General features: G+C 37.6%; 1 protein-coding gene and 1 long non-coding RNA gene across 2 annotated transcripts in view; both read left to right on the plus strand.

The window, feature by feature from the left end:
* The window catches only part of LOC127862913 (uncharacterized), an 81,131-nt gene that overhangs the window by 43,181 nt on the left and 17,200 nt on the right, over positions 1 to 20,750 (plus strand). The window contains exon 5 of the mRNA XM_052402187.1: positions 14,028 to 14,790. Within this exon, the coding sequence (XP_052258147.1) occupies positions 14,028 to 14,790 (763 nt within the window). The remainder of the gene's footprint in view (positions 1 to 14,027; positions 14,791 to 20,750) is intronic.
* On the plus strand, positions 14,810 to 20,744 carry LOC127862937 (uncharacterized). The gene is made up of 3 exons (XR_008040871.1): positions 14,810 to 15,616; positions 15,657 to 19,761; positions 19,848 to 20,744. It is a non-coding gene; the product is annotated as an uncharacterized LOC127862937 (long non-coding RNA).

The raw sequence follows: 20,750 nt of genomic DNA on the forward strand, positions 1-20,750 counted from the left end.
ATATACAAATATCGTCTTCCATGCTAAACAATACAATGACGTCATAATGATTTTGTTGAATCAGATATCTTTTATACCGCCGGGCAATCAACAGAACAAAGTTATGCAATTACGAAACGTCATCAGCATTTTGATATATTTATGTCGTTCTCGCGACTTATTTCGATCTCACGAGAATATAACTTGTCAGTTAGTAGTAGAATTAAAAAATGCTGAATCTGTTAATGATAATAAAATTTTAAAAATAAACGCATAGTTTTCGAGAGATATACAAATGTAGCTAAACAAACATTTCTACCAATAGAAGATTTAATGTCATCTTAGAACTTAAGGGGTTTTATTTAATAATATATAAGATGACCAAGAGGATTGGTTCCATGAAGTCTTGGGCCCAACAATATACAACAGTGTATATACTATACGTTACATTTGCGCAATAGGAATGTTGATGTGTATTGTATTCAGAACTTATCATCTGTGTTAATGTCAGCGCCGAATGTCTTTTTAAAAGCCTAGTGCGTTATTCAAACCCTGCTAAAATAAACAAAAATAGAAATAGTCGAGAGGAATGTAGGACAAAGCTCTCTTTGACATTAGCTCACCCGTCATATGGGAAGGGGAGGACAAGTGTGTGTGTGTGTATTTCGACGATAATGTGGTCCTTCCGCACCTGAGGCTAAATTATTTGTTGAATCGGGAGTGTTTCTCAGCACTCCTATTACTAAACACACGAAAGGAGAAACGTATTTGAATTGTATTCGTCGAGTTAATAAGCGCGTGATCCAATCACTGCACTTACCGGAAATTTCGCAAACTTAAGACAAAAGCTTTCCCGTCATTTAAATACGAAGACAAGACAAATATTTATTTAGACATGCACATTATACAGCGTCTTAACACTAGATATTTCACACACAATTATGTCACAGAGATAAAGATAGCAATACAATAAACATAGGCAGCACCGTATACTGTTACGAAAAGGTTAGGTAAAATAATGTAATATATAGAGGATAACTATTTGAAGTTAAGTTACAACACTGGAAATATTCTTTAAATAGAGCTTCTTTTTACACATTAAGCTAATTTAATACGTTCAAATTCATTCGTTGTATTCAGCAATCGGTGGGATTTATAAACAGAATACCTAATGCTATTATATTTATTCGGATAGTTTTTATCAAATATCAACGTATATACGGCGTACGTATACACGTTTACACATACACGTATACACACACCATGAAACTCATCATAGACATCTAATTCGTTACAACAGATGCAAAAACGTTTGTTTTTTGGTTTATTTTGACAAGCATATCATCAAGTTTGAATTCATAGTGGTGACCCGAAGTTCGAAGCTTTGTGTCATATTGTCTTAGTGATTTAGGTAATAAATCTAAATAATTTTTGTACACAAATGAAGCCGTAAACTTGTTGTGTATTTAGATAATGCCGCTACGCCACGCCTTCTTGTAAATGAAGCGTAGCAACGCACCGCCCCATGTTCTTCATAACTGCATGTTGACCTCTGATCTGGTTAGTTAGTTGTTAGGCATCGATCGCTTCTATCGTTGAATGATAATAAAGTAGCCACTGAAATAATTATGCGTTTCACTTCGTTTGTTTACCCAAACACAACAAACTGGCGACGAGGATAAAACTTTGTGGATTATATTTCGAGAATTTTATCCGTTTAATAAGATTGTGCGTGAAATTCTGGATATAAACACAAAATGGCAACGGGCCTGATTGGGAACATTAACGCATATGACAGCAATGTCGAAACATGGACTTCCTACCAGGAACGACTTGAACAGTACTTTATGGTCAATGACATCGATAATGAACGAAAAGTGGCAGGACTTTTAACACTCCTCGGTGAAAAGACGTACGGGTTGTTAAGGAACCTTACCGTACCAGCAAAGCCGTCCGAGAAATCGTATGAGGAACTTTGTCAGCTTTTACAAACTCATTTGTGCCCGAAACCGTTAAAGGGGCCTTTTCACAGATTTTGGCATTTTTTAACTTATTCATTAAATGCTTTATATCGATAAATGTAAACATTGGATCGTAAAAGCGCCAGTAAAAAATCAAGAATAAAATTAAAAAAAGGAAAAGAACATAGCCCGGACCAGGTTTCGAACCAGTGACCCCTGGAGTCCTGCCAGAGTCCTGAAGTAAAAACGCTTTAGCCTAATGAGCTATTTCGCCGAGTACACATATTGCACGTATTTTATACCTTATATAAGCAATCTTCGTAGTTTCACAAAATTTAACGACAAAAACAGAACTCTCCAAATTATTCAATCGTTTCGCGTTGCAACGCTTTATAATTTTTAGGTTTTAAAATCGTCAAAAGATGCATATAATGGCTATATTAGACCATGGTAAATGTTCAGTATTACTGTTTCCTCACAAATATCATAACTAAAACGAAAATTTGCGAATCTGAAACAACTTTTTTCAATTTTGTCAATTTACCAAAGCGTGAAAAGATCCCTTTAATAATCGCGGAACGATTCCGGTTTCACAAGAGAAAACAAGCAGTGGGCGAAAGTGTGAGTTGTTACGTAACTTCACTTCGGAAGTTGGCGGAATTCTGTGAATTCGGATCGAACTTGAACGATTCTTTAAGGGACAGGTTCGTTTGTGGACTTAAAGATGCAGGAACACAGCGAAGATTATTGTCAATCGCTGATTTGACACTGCAAAATGCCATAGAAATAGCGCTTGCCATGGAAGCTGCACATAAGGACGCCGCCGAGTTACAGTTATCGGCAGCCGCCGATGTGCCTGTCAATCGAGTTGGACATTCAACAAAACCTAAGAAATGGAAGCATCACAAACATGCCAAAGAGAGCACCAAGTGCATCCATTGTGGGAAAACTAACCACCCCTCCGAGAAATGCAGACTGAAAGATGCAGTTTGTCATCACTGTAAAGCAAAGGAGTTGCTAACGATCAACACCCACCGAGGATTGTACCGTTACAACCGGATGCTATATGGGGTTTCTTCTGCTCCAGCTATATGGCAACGCACAATGGACCAAATTCTTCAAGGAATCCCTGGGGTGCAGTGCATGCTGGATGATATGGTGATTACTGGTGAAAGTGATAATGTGCATTTGGATAACTTACAAAAGGTGTTGTGTAGGTTACAGCAATATGGAATTAAAGTAAATAAGGACAAGTGTGAGTTTTTCGTGCCAAGGATTACATTCTGTGGTCATGAAATTGACGAACAAGGTTTATGGAAGTGTCAGGATGAAGTAGAGGCGGTATTGAATACACCACCTCCATGTGATGTTACATCACTTAGGGCATATCTCGGGGTACTCAATTATTACCATCGTTTTCTGCCAGATCTCGCGACCGTAACAAAGCCCATGAACGCGTTGCTCGAGAAAAATCGAAAATTCGTCTGGTCAAAAGAATGCCAGAGCGCGTTCGAAAAGTCGAAAACACTTCTCATTACGGAACCTGTTCTTACACACTACAACCCGGAACTTCCGGTTAGGCTCGCGTCGGATGCCTCACCGTTCGGTATTTCCGGTATATTGTCACACGTTATGCCAGATGGCTCAGAAAAGCCGATCGCGTTCGCATCAAGGTCACTTACCAAAACTGAAATGAAATATGCTCAAATCGATAGGGAAGCATTGGCAATTTATTGGGCAGTACAAAAGTATTACCCATATCTCTATGGTAGAAAATTCACATTGGTTACTGATTGCCAACCCCTCACTTCAATATTCAGCCCGAGCAAAAGCATTCCGGCAACGACTGCCGCGCGCGTTCAGAGATATGCTTTATTTCTCTCTGGATTCGATTACGATATACAGTACAAAAGTACTAAAATGCATACTAATGTGGACGGATTGTCGCGTTTACCCGCGCCGTCAAAGGAAAAGGGTAAAGAAATTTCAGTTGAAGATGTGTTCTACACTTCTCAGTTAGAACAAATTCCGGTCACGAGCGCGGAAATCAGCCGTGAAACTAGGCGGGAGCGCGTTATGTCACGTGTATTTAGGCAAGTACAACAAGGTTGGAAAACCAATGAAAATGACCATCTTTTGAAAGGCTATTACGCGCGACGAAATGAATTGACGATTCACCACGGATGCTTAATGTGGGGCATTAGGGTGATAATTCCCATTAAGATGCGCGAACGTGTGCTTGATTTATTGCACATCAGCCATCCAGGTATCGTTAAAATGAAGGCACTAGCGCGTAGTTACGTCTGGTGGCCTGGCATTGACACTGACATCGAACACATGGTTAAAAGATGCGAACCGTGTCAGATGCAACAGAAATCGCCCGCGAAAGTTCAGTTACACCCGTGGGAATGGCCTACGTCAAGTTGGGAGCGAATACATGTAGATTTCATAGGTCCATTTCTTGGACGCATGTTCTTGGTTATCGTAGATGCTCATTCGAAATGGCCAGAAGTCATCGAAATGAAATCGATAACTTCTGAAAGAACAATTGAAGAATTGCGTACAATATTCGCAAGATACGGCTTGCCCAAGCAATTAGTATCAGACAATGGTTGTCAATTTACATCTGAAGAATTTTCTCTGTTTATGAAGAGAAACGGGATATGTCATATAAGAACTGCGGTAGCAAAACCGTCCACAAATGGTCTTGTGGAAAGGTTCAATGGCTCTTTCAAATCTGCAATGCGCGCTTTAATGCATGAAAACACCGATTTCAATTTGAAGATCAACTCTGTCTTGTTGGCATATCGTAATACGCCACATTGTACGACGGGGGAAACTCCTGCAAAACTGTTTTTCGGTCGGAATTTGCGCAGTAAACTTGATTTGATGATACCCGACACACAGACACGAGTCACTAATGGTCAAATGCAATTGTCAATGGCTGACAATAGAAAAGTTCGCGAATTCGAATTAGGCCAACGTGTCTTAGCGCGAGATTTCAGACCTACTTCAAGGGAAAAATGGATCCCTGGGTCAATAGTTTCTCGAGATGGTCCACTATTATACAAAGTAGATATCGGGAATAATATGACATGGAAACGCCATGTTGATCAGCTTCGCGCGTCGGAAATGCAGAAGTATTCTGGTATAAATGTACCTGTTTTCACACCCTTAGAAACTACTTTAAATGCCGCTAACACAAATGTCAGTGAACTTCAGCCGGCACCGAATTCGATGGAAATAAATGAGTCCCGGGATAATCGTTGTAATGATACGGATTTACGATTGCCAGAAAGACGCTATCCATTACGCAATAGAAGACCGCCCGAACGCCTGCAGTACTAATGACACTGATGGTTTAATGTTAAGCCAATTACGTTTTATAGTGGCATACAGACATTAATTTTAGTTGGCAGGAGAGAAAGACAGGTCCTCAGTTGTTTTTACAAACTGTGTCGAATTCGAACGCTCGCTAATGTTCTTTGATTGCATGCTATAATGAATAAAAGGTCATGCTTAGTTAAGAGGTCATGAACTTGAAATGTTCAAGGTTTTATTGATTATTCATTATAATTGTTAGAATTGTGTACATTGATATTTACATGTAAACGCATGTGTTTGTATGTTCAATTTTATTTACATTTTAATGAAATTAAAAGGGGAGAATTGTTGTGTATTTAGATAATGCCGCTACGCCACGCCTTCTTGTAAATGAAGCGTAGCAACGCACCGCCCCATGTTCTTCATAACTGCATGTTGACCTCTGATCTGGTTAGTTAGTTGTTAGGCATCGATCGCTTCTATCGTTGAATGATAATAAAGTAGCCACTGAAATAATTATGCGTTTCACTTCGTTTGTTTACCCAAACACAACAAAACTCACGGTCCATATCTGAGATAGAGATATTTTCAATAGATCGAAACCACTCGTGTTTATGGGTATCGATTGCAGCAGTTTTTAAATGTGGTATCCATATTTTAACATCGACAGAGCTTGGATTATTAAATACGTATGACAAAGCGTAGGTGTCTAACAATGGTTTTACATTAGATACCCAATTAAAACGACCGTTTCTGAAATCATTCAATGCTTGTTAATACATTCATTTTAAAATTATCAACAACTATTCAACCATCTCAACATTTATATGAATAAATAGTGGGTATCTTCCTAACTCGCATTACACCACTGGATAACATTCTCCTTAACGTTTTACAATCGTATACAGAACTTTAAGTGTACCCTTTCCAATTCCATTGACTTTGTTTTACCCAAAATCTCACATGCGTAATAAAGAATGGTACAAACAAAAGCATCGCATAGCTAACATTGCGTTTTTGGTTTCAAGTCAAACTCTTTACATTTGATAATTGTATTTGTAAAATATTCATAGCATTAAATGCTTTTCCGCATAAATATTCTTGATTTAACTGAAAATGTTCAGTATAATTAAAAACAGTACCCAAATAATTAAAATAATTTACTACTTCTATGTGGTGACCTTCAAATGTCCATGTTTCAGATGGAAATTATCTGCTCCGTTTTCGAAACACCATTATTTAGCATGTATTAACAGTAATAACAGAATTAACCGTTAATCCCCACCATAAACAGTAATTTGATATAAGAACCAAGTGTTTCTGCACTTCCCCGGACGTTTAAATTGTATAAATAATAAAACAACGTGTCTGAGCCTTTGACCACCCCTATTAAATTTCACAGGATAGCTTTTTTCGGGGTAGTATTATCATACTTCGCGTTATTGAGGTATAACGAACTATTTTTTTAAATTTCTGTTCATTTAAAATCTTCACACAAAAACACGTCAGTCGTTTTTTTTAAAAAGATAAATAAAATTGTTAATCTATAAAAAATAATCTTGTGTCAAAACAGCTGGTAGTCTATGTAAAAAAGTTATTCAAATTATAAATTGTAAATAAATTGAATGTTACATTGTTTTCGCTGACTCGTATTATATACCAAGAGAAATATCAGTTATGAGTACTGTGACAAAATAGCTTATTACAATTTTGGTTAAATTGACAGGACATTGTGGCATATCAAATTGACAAGATTTCAACTGGCTGCTCCAGTGTTACAGATAAGGCTCAGGAATCTATATTACTGTTAAAACTTATAATGATCAATATATTTTAGTACAAACTTTCTCACGCAAATTCTTCAAAATGGTGTTTAGTGCCTATTATACAACATACAATATAGAATTTCATCATTCGGTTCAGTGCAAAAGTAACAGCGTGCTATATTTTATCTTTCACACCATCATATTTTCTCGAATATGTATACTACTACTTCTACTACTACTACTACTACTACTACTACTACTACTAATACTACTACTACTACTACTACTACTACTACTTCTACTACTACTACTACTACTACTACTACTACTACTACTACTACTACTACTACTACTACTACTACTACTAACTACTGCTACTACTACTACTACTACTACTACTACTACTACGACTACGACTACATACTACAAACAACTACTACTACAGCTACTACAACAACTATACTACAACTACTACTACAGCGTACTGCGACTGCTACTACTAACACTACTACTACTACTACTACTACTACTTCTACTACTGCTACTACTACTACTACTACTACTACTACTACTACTACTAGTACTACTACTACTACTACTACTACTACTACTCTACTACTACTACTACTACTACTACTACTACTACTACTACTACTACTACTACTACTACTACTACTACTACTACAACTACTATACTACTACTACTCTACTACTACTACTACTACTACTACTACTACTACTACTACTACTACGACTACTACTGCTACTACTACTTCTACTACTACTACTACTACTACTACTACTACTTCTACTACTACTACTTCTACTACCAAAAGTGAACTTGTAGTGGGTAGACAGATTTGTGCAAATGCAATACAGGATATTCCAGTAGAAGTGATCTATATATACATGTATTGTATTTATGTTTTACATTGATGTGAATACATATTTTTAAAGACTGTTGTATTGATGAAATTAAGTATTTGCTCACCTGGATTGTTTATTTCATTGACTGCTAATCTTAAGTAATATTACTATATCCAATGCATATCGTAATTTTTCCAACCCAAATGATGTTTTATCATGTATTTAGTTCTGAGTACGCTTACAAATGTTTACCAAAACGTCGTGGTAAGAAATGACGTAACACAGATAATCGCTGAATTAAATATAAGAAACGTAAGAAAATAGCAAAATGACATATACGGAACGAAAAGTGTAATTAAGTAGAATTTATAGGTCAATAAGTCTTTGCAAAGACATATGTCTTTGCATATTTTCCGGTATGTCTGAAAATTTTCACGATTTTGCAAATCTCACGCTACACCGACAATCCGATTGCAACAACGGTCAGCGGTAACCAGTACACAATTGTAAAAGCAGAATACCTTTCATACGTCAATTGGAAAAAGATATTATATATAAAGATAAGATATTTGATGACAGATCCACACATTGAGTGAAAGTCCCCTTGAAGAGAGTGCAATAACACTTATCTCATATAATATTAATCAGCCTGTCGTTTAGGCTCTCCGGTTGGTACACGCGCTTCTTATCAAGGCGATTACGGTTACTTTCCTGTTGTAGTACGTGGGCCTGATCGATGGTGACGATATCGGGCAGATTGGTCCCTCACAAACACAAAGCAATTGAAACTATTTATGTAACAACAAAATAACTTAACATTGCAGTTAAAATTCAAAATTCGTCTAAACTTTCTTGAGGAGCAAGTTGTGCAGGTAAATACTCAGGTTTCACATTATAAAGGTTTAGGAGTGAAAGGACTCGTAGAATTATATAAGTATGTGTTTAATTTTCCTGGTAGTCGTCCCTTGATAGCCACAATAGGCAGTCAAAATTCGCTCAGTCTCGCTTAAATATTCAACTGCAATGTAATGTGGTTTGGTTTTTAGCAGAACCCTACACTGTTTTACAAATATTGATGATGTGTGTATTAAGCATATAAACTGTTTCATAAACTTGTGTTGTACAATATCTATTTATAAACTGTATGAACATACGTTGAAACATACATAATACAAGTACATATATGACAATTGTATTGCGGTGCACAATCAAGTACACCTTTGTTTGTTTGAATTGGATTATTTAATATTCCTATATCAATTTTCAAAATTAATATCGACGAAAAATATCTTTTTGAAATATATTTTGTTGTAAAGTGTAACCTTCGTTTGTGTTGTTTTTTTGCAAACTATACTTGCTAAAGTTGTTTCAGATTCGCAATTTTTTTTAGGAAATAGTAATACTAACCATTTACCATGCTCTTAAATAACCATTATATGCATCTTTTGACGATTTGAAAACCTGAAAATTATAAAAACATCGTGCGACGCGAAGTGATTGAATAATTTGAAAAGTTCTGTTGTTGTAATTTATTTTGGAAAACTACGAGGAGGTAAAACATACATCCGCTGTAAGCATGATCATGGATGGTCGAGTGGTCTAGGCGGTAGACTTTTTACTCCAGGACTCCAGGGGTCAGTGGTTCGAGTTCTGTTGAGGGTTACTTTTTTTCCCTTTTTTAAAATTGTATTTTTTTTAAATGGAGATTTTTAGGTCAAATGTTTAAATTCATCAATATAAAGGATTTAATGTCATGCTTCAATACATGCCAAAATCTGTTGAATGGCCACTCTAATGAAACGTTCCATCTACTGCAATGTTTAAGCCGTAAATTAACATATTTATTTCAATAGTTTCAATGGGTCAATACTTTCTCATCGTGTGCATTTATTCTGATTTACACTTTTCATTATAAAGTACTACATGTACTGAAATGCACGACTATATTTAGTTACAGTACCTGGTCTGTTGCAATCCGCACGCTTTTCATTTCTGGAACTTGACAGACGACAGCAACAATTTCGCACTCTTATAAGTACACGTTTTTACATGCGTAAGAAGGGACTTTAATCAGCAAAAATTAACAAATGGCTATATAAAAGCGAAATATACATGTACTGAAATCAAATTGCTACCGAGTAGATATTGGTTATTCTTTTCACAACTTAGTCGCCCTAAGGATTCAATGGCTCACCATTTGCTTTTAACTTTTCATAAGTAACTATTGTTAACAGTTTAAAGGTGTGCGGATGATGCCCGAGATTGTCTTTAATGTACTGTATTAATTACCGTTTTATATTAAGTAAATGGTATAACTGTAATTTTTGTAAAACATCTGCGGTAAACGCTTACTTCATTGACCGACGTCAATCAAAAATAATAGTCGCCAGTTAACCCCGACCTCATAAGTATTCTCGGAACCGATTTTATGGAACGCCATAGCTGTCTTACGTTGTTACATTTCTTTCGGTCTTCTTTAGAAGGTGTCTTATTATGTCAAACCGTCGGGATATCTTGTCCATATTTGTTGTTGTCTTGTCAAAACACAGTCGTATTATGTCAAACCGTCTTGTTATCTTGTCTGAATGTGGTGCTGACTTGTCTAAATACAGTCTTATTATGTCAAACCGTCGTGTTATCTTATCCAAATGTGATGTTGACTTGTCAAAACCCAGTCTTACTATGTCAAACCATCGTGTTATCTTGTCCAAATGTGGTGTTGACTTGTCAAAACCCAGTCTTACTATGTCAAACCATCGTGTTATCTTTTCCAAATGTAATGTTGACTTGTCAAAAAAACAGTCGTATTATGCCAAACTCAAATATTGTCAAAATGTGATGTTGACTTGTCAAATCACAGATCTACTTTGTCAAACCATCGTGTTATCTTGTCCAAATCTGGTGCTGACTTGTCAAAATACAGTCATATTATGTCGAACCGTCGTGTTATCTTGTCCAAATGTGATGGTGACTTGTCAAAATACAGTCCTATTATGTCAAACCGTCGTGTTATCTTTTCCAAATGTGAAGTTGACATTGTCAAAACACAGTCCTATTATGTCAAAACTGTCGTGTTATTTTGTCCAATTAGGGTGCTGACTTGTCAAAATACAGTCATATTATGTCGAGCCGTCGTGTTATCAAGTCCAAATGTGATATTGACTTGTCAAAATACAGTCTTATTATGTCCAACAGTCGTGTAAATACAGTCCTAAAATGTCAAACCGTCGTGTTATCTTGTCCAAATCTGGTGCGGACTTGTCAAAATACAGTCTTATTATGTCCAACAGTCGTTTATCTTGTCCAAATGTTATGTTGACTTGTCAACACACAGCTTTATTATGTCAAACAGTCGTGTTATCTTCTCCAAATGTGAAGTTGACTTGTCAAAACACAGTCCTATTATGTCAAATAGTCGTGTTATTTTGTCCAATTAGGGTGCTGATTTGTCAAAATACAGTCACATTATGTCGAACCGTCGTGTTATCTTGTCCAAATGTGAAGTTGACTTGTCAAAACACTGTCCTATTATGTCAAACAGTCGTGTCATCTTGTCCAAATGTTTGACATAATAAGACTGTGTTTTTACAATTCAACACCACATTTGGACAAGATAACATGACGGGTTATCAAGTCAACAAAACATTTGGACAAGATAACACGACGGTTTGACATAATAGGACTGTATTTTGACAAGTCAACATCAAATTTAGACAAGATAGTACGACGGTTTAACATAATAGGACTGTATTTTGACAAGTAAACACCACATATTTACAAGTCATCGCTTAGTCTTCACGACTACATTATGTGCAGAATTGACCTTCCAGGGAAAATATTAAATTTTGAACCAGAATAGGTCAAATTTACATAGGCTGCCTGAGTTTTTGCCAACGTAATAATTTTAATCCAAATAGACCAGTGCACTGTGGCCAATTAGACCTTAATGTGGCATGGTAGTAGACAAGTTAAAGACAATTCATGTCTGTTTGCCCTTAAAAGGACAAGGTTTCTCCGCCAAGGGAGTTCTGACAATTTAAAAATACCTTCTTCCCGCTCCTCGCGCTCTGCGCCGTCTTATTGCCTCTCTAGACGTCACAAGCCGTTGACCTGAAACCCAGAACGGTTTCCTCAGCACGTTGAGCGTACTGAGTACCGCCGTCCTGCGACACTTCCATTATCTTCATAGGCGCCCCCATCCCCTCGAAATCCTAACCTGAATCTCTGCCAAAGGTCCGCTCCGACCGTCCTCTTCGCTGCCATCTCCGCTACTCCCGTCCCTCTTCCGGCGATGTAGTGGAACCACTACAGAAAATAACCATTTCGCTTGGCGATCCTTCCAAGTTCTGGGAGTTAGTGAAGTCAGCTGGAGAGGACGTCCGGGTCGAGGGATGATGGTACTCGGTTGATGAACAGAGCATCCCGCAGACGTTCCCCTATCCGACCCTCCTCAGACGATGTCGTGAAACCACTATCCACCTACGGACAATTACCATTACCCTTGGCGATTCTTTGGAGTCCTCAAGAAAATCTTCTGCGGGTGACTCTCGCCCCGGTTGTGACGTTCATGCTCCAGCTGCTGACCGAGCTCTTTTAATCTAGGGAATACTATTACATTTATAGAGTAACCCCTTGATTTTTTGACAATCGCGCTTTCTTTTACATTTTCAACTTTTATCGCCAGCTGACATATTCAATCGCCATTGGCGGTTTTGTCGATCGGAAACGCTAAAATATAATATCCTGACTTTTAAAATAAGTTAGAAAAATACGTTTCAAAGAATTAAAGTTTTAAATTGTGGTTGTTTTTCGCATGACTCGGGATTATAAAAAATATAAGTGCAATTACTGCGAGTAGATCCAAAATGGGTAGCAAAATGTGAAATAGGATTTATTTTTGATATCAAATCTTTTGCTATTCATTCTGCGGGATACATTTTGATTAGTTTGCCCAACATATTGTTTACAGCAATTTGTAAATGTAATCAGATATATTACATAACGTGAAGTGCAATCAAAATCATAGTGTAAATCATAGGATAAACCAGTAACACTACTATTGAATTATGAACATATGTTAATATTATTGCATTGCGTGCATCTTCGTCGGTTACATTTACCAGATAAATGTATTTGAGTATCGGTACTTGTATTAGACACTGAACATTGCACAAGAGTTTTACGTAATTCTTAGGATCGTTTATAGGCCAAAAAGATGTTTAAATGAATGTATGAATCTTTCCTTATCTGATAATCTTAATAAAGCCCAGTATTTGTGTAAAACTGTAGCAATATTAGGAAGTTATGTGTTAAAACATACAGTTACGGGTATTATTGAATCAGTAATTCTCTGAGTTACAAATCATACACTTTCCTGTGCCATATTTTTTAATATAGAAAATTCATATTCAATAACATTTGTTGGATAATTTCTATTTTTATAATATTTAAATAAACTAGATAATGGCTGATGAAATACATCATCATCAGATATGATACGTCTATAGCGCTTATGCTGACTGTGCGGAATACTCCGTTTACAGGACTTTTAGCGGATATGCATACATTATTTCCGAAATTTCCCTATGAATTGCGTTTTACTTATCATTATGAAATTATAATGAAATGGAATGTATATGCATATAAAAATAAAATGGGGTTTTTGTGCTTTACACATTGAAAATAATCGTTTTATTGATCACTTAGTAAAAAAGAATTGGATTTTTCCCGTTTTCTGATAAGGAATTGGCTGTTATTAAAGTTGGTAACTAATAGTCTCATCTGCTTACGTGTATGTATATTTCAGAGTTCATTTAGAAGTCGCGAATTCTTTCTCATTGTGCACTACTTTTAATAATGTAAAGTATACCTCTGCGAACTATTTTTCGGCGCAAAGTGCCTTCAATTCTCGATATTTTTGAGTGATTTGGTGAACAGAAATGATTTGCATACCGATTTTCATAACACCGCTATTAAACTTAGTTGTTGTTGCGAACAACTAAAACAGATTGAATGCGTTTGATTACAGACTATAATTTAAACAAGTCATCTTTTTAAAAAGAAATGCGAATTAAAACCCAGTAATTTTTACTATCCACACATTATAATGCAAAATGTACCGTGTTTTTAGGCGGCGCAAATTGAACAAATGCAACGCAACACTATATCCGATGTCTACTAGTGCTGATAAAAAGAACACGTCTCCCGGTATGAAACAGCAAAGTGGGAAATTAGAGCTAACCGAAATGTCACGTGATGAGGGCCATGTTGAAGATGTGATTGACAGTCCGATACTTCCTTCTACTCCTCTGCGTTCGCTTGCCCAACCTCTCACTGTTAATGCAAATAGCCGTATAGACGTCAACAAGGCGCCACCATTACCAAACAGAACCAAGCGTGCAGCTCGGCCGACGGCATCGCATTCATCAAACAGCAAGCTCTCCTCAAACATTCCAACGAGAACTCTTACGGCAAACAGGGAACCTAAACAACGCAGATCGTCAAATGAAAGTAACGTAAACACTGAAACGCGCTCTGAGAGTTTTGCGGTTAAAGACGATATGAAACATCGTGGGAGTATTGATATCCAGTTTAACGAACGTGTAAAGTTTGAGGCATCGGGTCTTTACGAAGACCAAGATGAAGATAATCTGTATGAAGAATACCAAAATATGACACTTCGTTATAACGACAAGCCATACCCTGAATCAGATGAGAAGAAAAATGTGAGTGAAGACAATGGTGTCTATGAAGAACCTTACAACACTACTGAAAAAAGGGCATCATCAGCAAGTGAAGCATATCTTCAAAAACAGAACACCATGTCTGGGCTTCCCGCAAAGGACCAAACATGGTCAACTATTGGTGATATAACAAGCAGCCTCCCGCTACAGGTAAACTGCGTGTACTTAGCGTCTTGCTGCTGGTAAACAGTGTATAGTTGTAAGGAAGGCATCTTGCTGCAGGTAAACAGCGTATAGTGTGTAAGGACGGCATCTTGCTGCAGGTAAACAGCGTATAGTTGTAAGGAAGGCATTTTGCTGCTGGTAAACAGTGTATAGTTGTTAGGAAGGCATCTTTCTGCAGGTAAACAGCGTATAGTTGTAAGGAAGGCATTCTGCTGCAGGTAAACTGCGTATTATTGTAAGGAAGGCATCTTGATGCATGTAAACAGCGTATACTTGTTAGAAAGGTCTCTTACTTTTGGGAAACTGCGTATCATTGTGAGGAAGGCATCTTGCTGCGTAAAGTTGTAAGCAAGGCGTCTTGCTGCAGGTAAACAGCGTAAAGTTGTAAGGAAGGCATCTTTCTGCAGGCAAACTGCGTACTATTGTTTGGAAGGCATCTTGCTGCAGGTAAACTGCGTACTATTGTATGGAAGGCATCTTGCTGCAGGTAAACAGCGTACTATTGTTTGGAAGGCATCTTTTTGCAGGTTAACAGCGTCCTATTGTTTGGAAGGCATCTTGCTGCAGGTAAACAGCGTACTATTGTTTGGAAGGCATCTTTCTGCAGGCAAACTGCGTACTATTGTTTGGAAGGTATCTTGCTGCAGGTAAACTGCCAGCGTACTATTGTTTGGAAGGCATCTTGCTGCAGGTAAACTGCGTACTATTGTTTGGAAGGCATCTTGCTGCAGGTAAACTGCGTACTATTGTTTGAAAGGCATCTTGCTGCAGGTAAACAGCGTACTATTGTTTGGAAGGCATCTTGCTGCAGGTAAACTGCGTACTATTGTTTGGAAGGCATCTTTCTGCAGGTAAACTGCGTACTATTGTTTGGAACGCATCTTGCTGCATGTAAACAGCGTACTATTGTTTGGAAGGTATCTTGCTGCAGGTAAACTGCGTACTATTGTTTGGAAGGCTTCTTGCTGCAGGTAAACTTCGTACTATTGTTTGGAAGGCATCTTTCTGCAGGTAAACTGCGTGCTATTGTTTGGAAGGCATCTTGCTGCAGGTTAACTGCGTTCTATTGTTTGGAAGGCATCTTACTGCAGGTAAACTGCGTATAATTGTTAGGAAGGTCTCTTACGTCTGGGAAATTGTGTATAATTGTTTGGAAGGCATCTTGCTGCAGGTAGACTACGTATAACTGTTTGGAAGGCCTATTACTGCAGGTACAATAACGTATAATTGTTAGGAAGGCATCTAACTGAAGATAAACTGCGTGTAATTGTTAGGAAGGCCTCTTGCTTCAAAGGAACTGCGTTTAATTGTTAGAAAGGTCTCTTAATGCAGATCAACTCCGTATAATTGTTGAGAAAGTTTCTTGCTGCAGGTAAACTGCGTATAATTGTCGTTTAATACCATATTGTTTGTATAATAATTATTTTTTAAATTAAAGTTGAATTGGCTTTGTGGATGAGTTCTGTAAATCTGAGATTGCAAACAAGTTTTTTGGCCTAAATTAAATTAGCCGCACCATTTTTGACTTTAAGGATAGGTATCCTGCTGCAGATAAACTTTGTTTTTTTGTTAAGGAGAAAATACAACTACAGGGAAACTTTTCTTGATTTGGAAAGCCTCGCACTACAGGTAAATTGTGTACCCTTGTTAATAATGCGGCTTCTTATTGCAAGTAAACAGTGCACCCTACTTCAGGATGGAACTCTACATTAATGTGATATGTGTACCAGAGTTAAAAGCAGCCTCGCATTAGATGTAAACTGTCAGCTATTGTATAATATGCAGCCTCAGAAGAACTGTGTGCAATTGGTTAGTATGCAGCATGTGAACTCGACATCATTGTTGAGTATGCAGGCTAACATGCAGATGATCTTTGTACCGTCGTTTACTATGCAGCCTCGTATAACAGGTGAACTGTGTACCGTTGTTTATTGTGCAGCCTCACAATACAGATGAACTGTGTGCCATTGTTTAGTATGCAGCATCACATTACAGATGAATTGTGTACCGTTGTTTAGTGTGCAGCCTCACAATACAGATGAACTGTGTGCCATTGTTTAGTATGCAGCCTCACATTACAGATGAACTGTGTACCGTTGTTAAGTATGCAGCCTCACCTTACAGATGAACTGTGTACCGTTGTTAAGTATGCAGCCTCACCTTACAGATGAACTGTGTACCGTTGTTTAGTGTGCAGCCTCACAATACAGATGAACTGTGTGCCATTGTTTAGTATGCAGCCTCACCTTACAGATGAACTGTGTGCCATTGTTTAGTATGCAGCCACACACTACCGATGAACTGTGTACCGTTGTTTAGTATGCTGCCTCACATTACAGATGAACTGTGTGCCATTATTTAGTATGCTGCCTCACATTACAGATGAACTGTGTGCCATTGTTTAGTATGCAGCCCTACATTACCGATGAACTGTGTGTCATTGTTTAGTATGCAGCCTCACATTACAGATTTGTTTAGTATGCAGCCTTACCTTACAGATGAACTGTACTGTGTATCGTTGTTTAGTATGCAGCCCTACATAACCGATGAACTGTGTACAGTTGTTAAGTATGCAGCCCTACATTACCGATGAACTGTGTGCCATTGTTTAGTATGCAGCCCTACATTACCGATGAACTGTGTGCCATTGTTAAGTATGCAGCCTCACATTACAGATGAACTGTGTACCGATTTTAAGTATGCAGCCTCACCTTACAGATGAACTGTGTATCGTTGTTTAGTATGCAGCCTCACATTACAGATGAACTGTGTACCGTTGTTTAGTATGCAGACTCACAGTACTGATTAACTGTGTGCCATTATTTAGTATGCAGCCTCACATTACAGATGAACTGTGTACCGTTGTTTAGTATGCAGCCTCACATTACAGATGAACTGTGTACCGTTGTTTACTAAGCAGACTCACATTACAGATGAACTGTGTGCCATTGTTTATTATGCAGCCCCACATTACAGATGAACAGTGTGCCATTGTTTAGTATGCAGCCTCACATAACAGACGAACTGTGTGTCATTGTTTAGTATATGCTGCCTATATTTCAGATGAACACTGCACCATTGTTTAGTATTCTACCTCACAAAACAGGTGATCCTTGTTCCGTCGTTTACTATTGTATTGCAGATGAACTGTGTACCTTTGTTTATTATGCAGACTCACATTACAGATTTACTCTATATTATTGTTATACCCCCATTACCATTGGTAATGGGGGCTATATATGAGTCACTTTGTCGGTCGGACTGTCGGTCTGTCGGTCGGTCCCGAAAATGTCATCCGATTTTCACCAAACTTGGTCAGAAGTTGTATCTAGATGATGTTTAGGTCAAGTATGCATATGGGTCATGCAGGGTCGAAAACAAGGTCACGGGGTCACTTAGTGCGTTTTAAACCGAAAGTTTGTCCGGACCATAACTAATGTATCGTTAGATTTTAAAATGACTTGGTACATTTGTTCACATCATGGGATGGTATGTCATGCAAAGAAGTACGTCGATATCTCCAAGGTCAAGGTCATACTTTGAGTTCAAAGGTAAAAAATGGCTATAAATGAGCTTGTCCGGGCTATAACTATGTCGTTCATTGTGAGATTTTGAAATCATTTGGCACATTTGTTAACCATCATTGGACGGTGTGTAATGCGAAAGAATTACGTCGATATTTCCAAGGTCAATGTCACACTTTGAGTTCAAAGGTCAAACATGGCCATAAATGAGCTTGTCCGGGCCATAACTATGTCATTCATTTCGAGATTTTAAAATCATTTGGAACATTTCTTCACCATCATTGGACAGTGTGTTATGCGAAAGAATCACGTCGATATCTGCAACGTCAAGGTCACACTTTGAGTTCAAAGGTCAAAAATGGTCATAAATGATCTTGTCCGGGCTATAACTGTGTCATTAATTGTAAGATTTTTAAATTGCTCTGTACATTTGTTAACAACTATTGGACGTTGTGTCATGCGAAAGAATTATGTCGATATTTCCAAGGTCAAGGTCACACTTTGAGTTCAAAGGTCCAAAATGGCCATAAATGATCTTTTCCGGGCCATAACTATGTCATTCATTGTGAGATTTTAAAATTACTCGGTGCATTTGTTCACAATCATTGGATGATGTGTCATGCGAAAGAATTACGTCGATATTTCCAAGGTCAAGGTCACACTTGGAGTTTAAAAGTAAAGAATGGCCATAAATTAGCTTGTCCGGGCCATTACTATGTTATTCATTGTGAGATTTTAAAATGACTCTGTACATTAATTTGTTCACAGTCATTGGGCGGCGTGTAATGCGAAAGAATTCAAGAAATCAAAGGTCAAAATGGCCATAAATGATTATGGCATAATAATTTTAAAAAAAGCCATAACTTAGCTTCTCTTGTTTTGTGAAGACAGCATGCAAAATATTCTGTGTCAATGCAGCATGTGGGGGTATACGTCACGTCTGTGATAAAGCTCTAGTTTAGTATGTTACCTCACATAACAGGTTACCTGTGTACCTTCGTTTACAATGCAGCCTCATTGTTTAGTATGCTGCCTCACATTGCAGATGAACAGTGTGCCATTGTTTAGTATGCAGCCTCAAATTACAGGTGAACAGTGTGCCGTTGTTTAGTATGCTGCCTCACATTGCAGGTGAACAGTGTGCCATTGTTTAGTATGCTGCCTCACATTGCAGATGAACAGTGTGCCATTATCTAGTATGCCGCCTTACATTGCAGGTGAACAGTGTGCCATTGTTTAGTATGCTGCCTCACATTCCAGGTAAACAATGTGCCATTGTCTAGTATGCTGCCTCACATTGCAGATGAACAGTGTGCCATTGTTTAGTATGCTGCCTCACATTGCAGGTGAACAGTGTGCCATTGTTTAGTATGCAGCCTAAAATTACAGGTAAACAGTGTTCCGTTGTTTAGTATGCTGCCTCACATTGCAGGTGAACAGTGTGCCATTGTTTAGTATGCTGCCTCATATTGCAGGTGAACAGTGTGCCATTGTTTAGTATGCTGCCTCATATTGCAGGTGAACAGTGTGCCATTGTTTAGTATGCTGCCTCATATTGCAGGTGAACAGTGTGCCATTGTTTAGTATGCTGCCTAACATTGCAGATGAACAGTGTGCCATTGTCTAGTATGCCGCATCCCATGACAGGTGAACTGTGTGCCATTGTTTAGTATGCCGCTTCATATGACAGTTGATCTGTATACCGTTGTTTATTATACAGACTCACATTACAGGTGATATGTGTACCGTTGTTTAGTATGCTGCCTCACAGCAGGTGACCAGTGTACAATTGTTTAAGATGCAGACTCACATTACAGGTGATATATATATATGTGTGTGTTGAGAATGAAATACAGCAATTAAATTGTTTCTGAATGCAGTCTTACCCGGAATGTGGCGTCACATTACAGGTAAACTGTGTGCAATTGTAAGGTATGATACAAATTGCGACTTGAACTTTTAAATTTGTACAGAAATTGTCTTTACATTTATAGTTGCATATTACATACCGGTAGAGCGTGTTTCTTTTGAAAGCATGCATTTGTATTGAACTTGAAATGCATACAGTCATCTGTTAACAACGGCCGGAAACATTAATATATAGGGACATGACTAACATGTATCAAAAAGAGCAGTCACTTTTAACATCATATTATAAAAGATAGATATAAAAATGACTGTCAAATAAACGTTTTACTAAATATATAAATTTTATGTGAGAAAATTAATCTTATGAGCTCCATTCTTTTTCGATGTACACTATTATATCGTGTTAAATTGATGCAGGTTTTCTGACAAACACACTCTTTCCATCTGCATATATTATGCAAATAGTTCAACTTCATAAACCATCTTCATTGCAATAAAAACACTATTTCTACTAGCTATAAACGGCAATGTCTTAAACAATTTCAATTTTGA

Source organism: Dreissena polymorpha, chromosome 16 (assembly GCF_020536995.1).
Source record: "Dreissena polymorpha isolate Duluth1 chromosome 16, UMN_Dpol_1.0, whole genome shotgun sequence".
In the NCBI taxonomy this organism is placed as follows: domain Eukaryota; kingdom Metazoa; phylum Mollusca; class Bivalvia; order Myida; family Dreissenidae; genus Dreissena; species Dreissena polymorpha.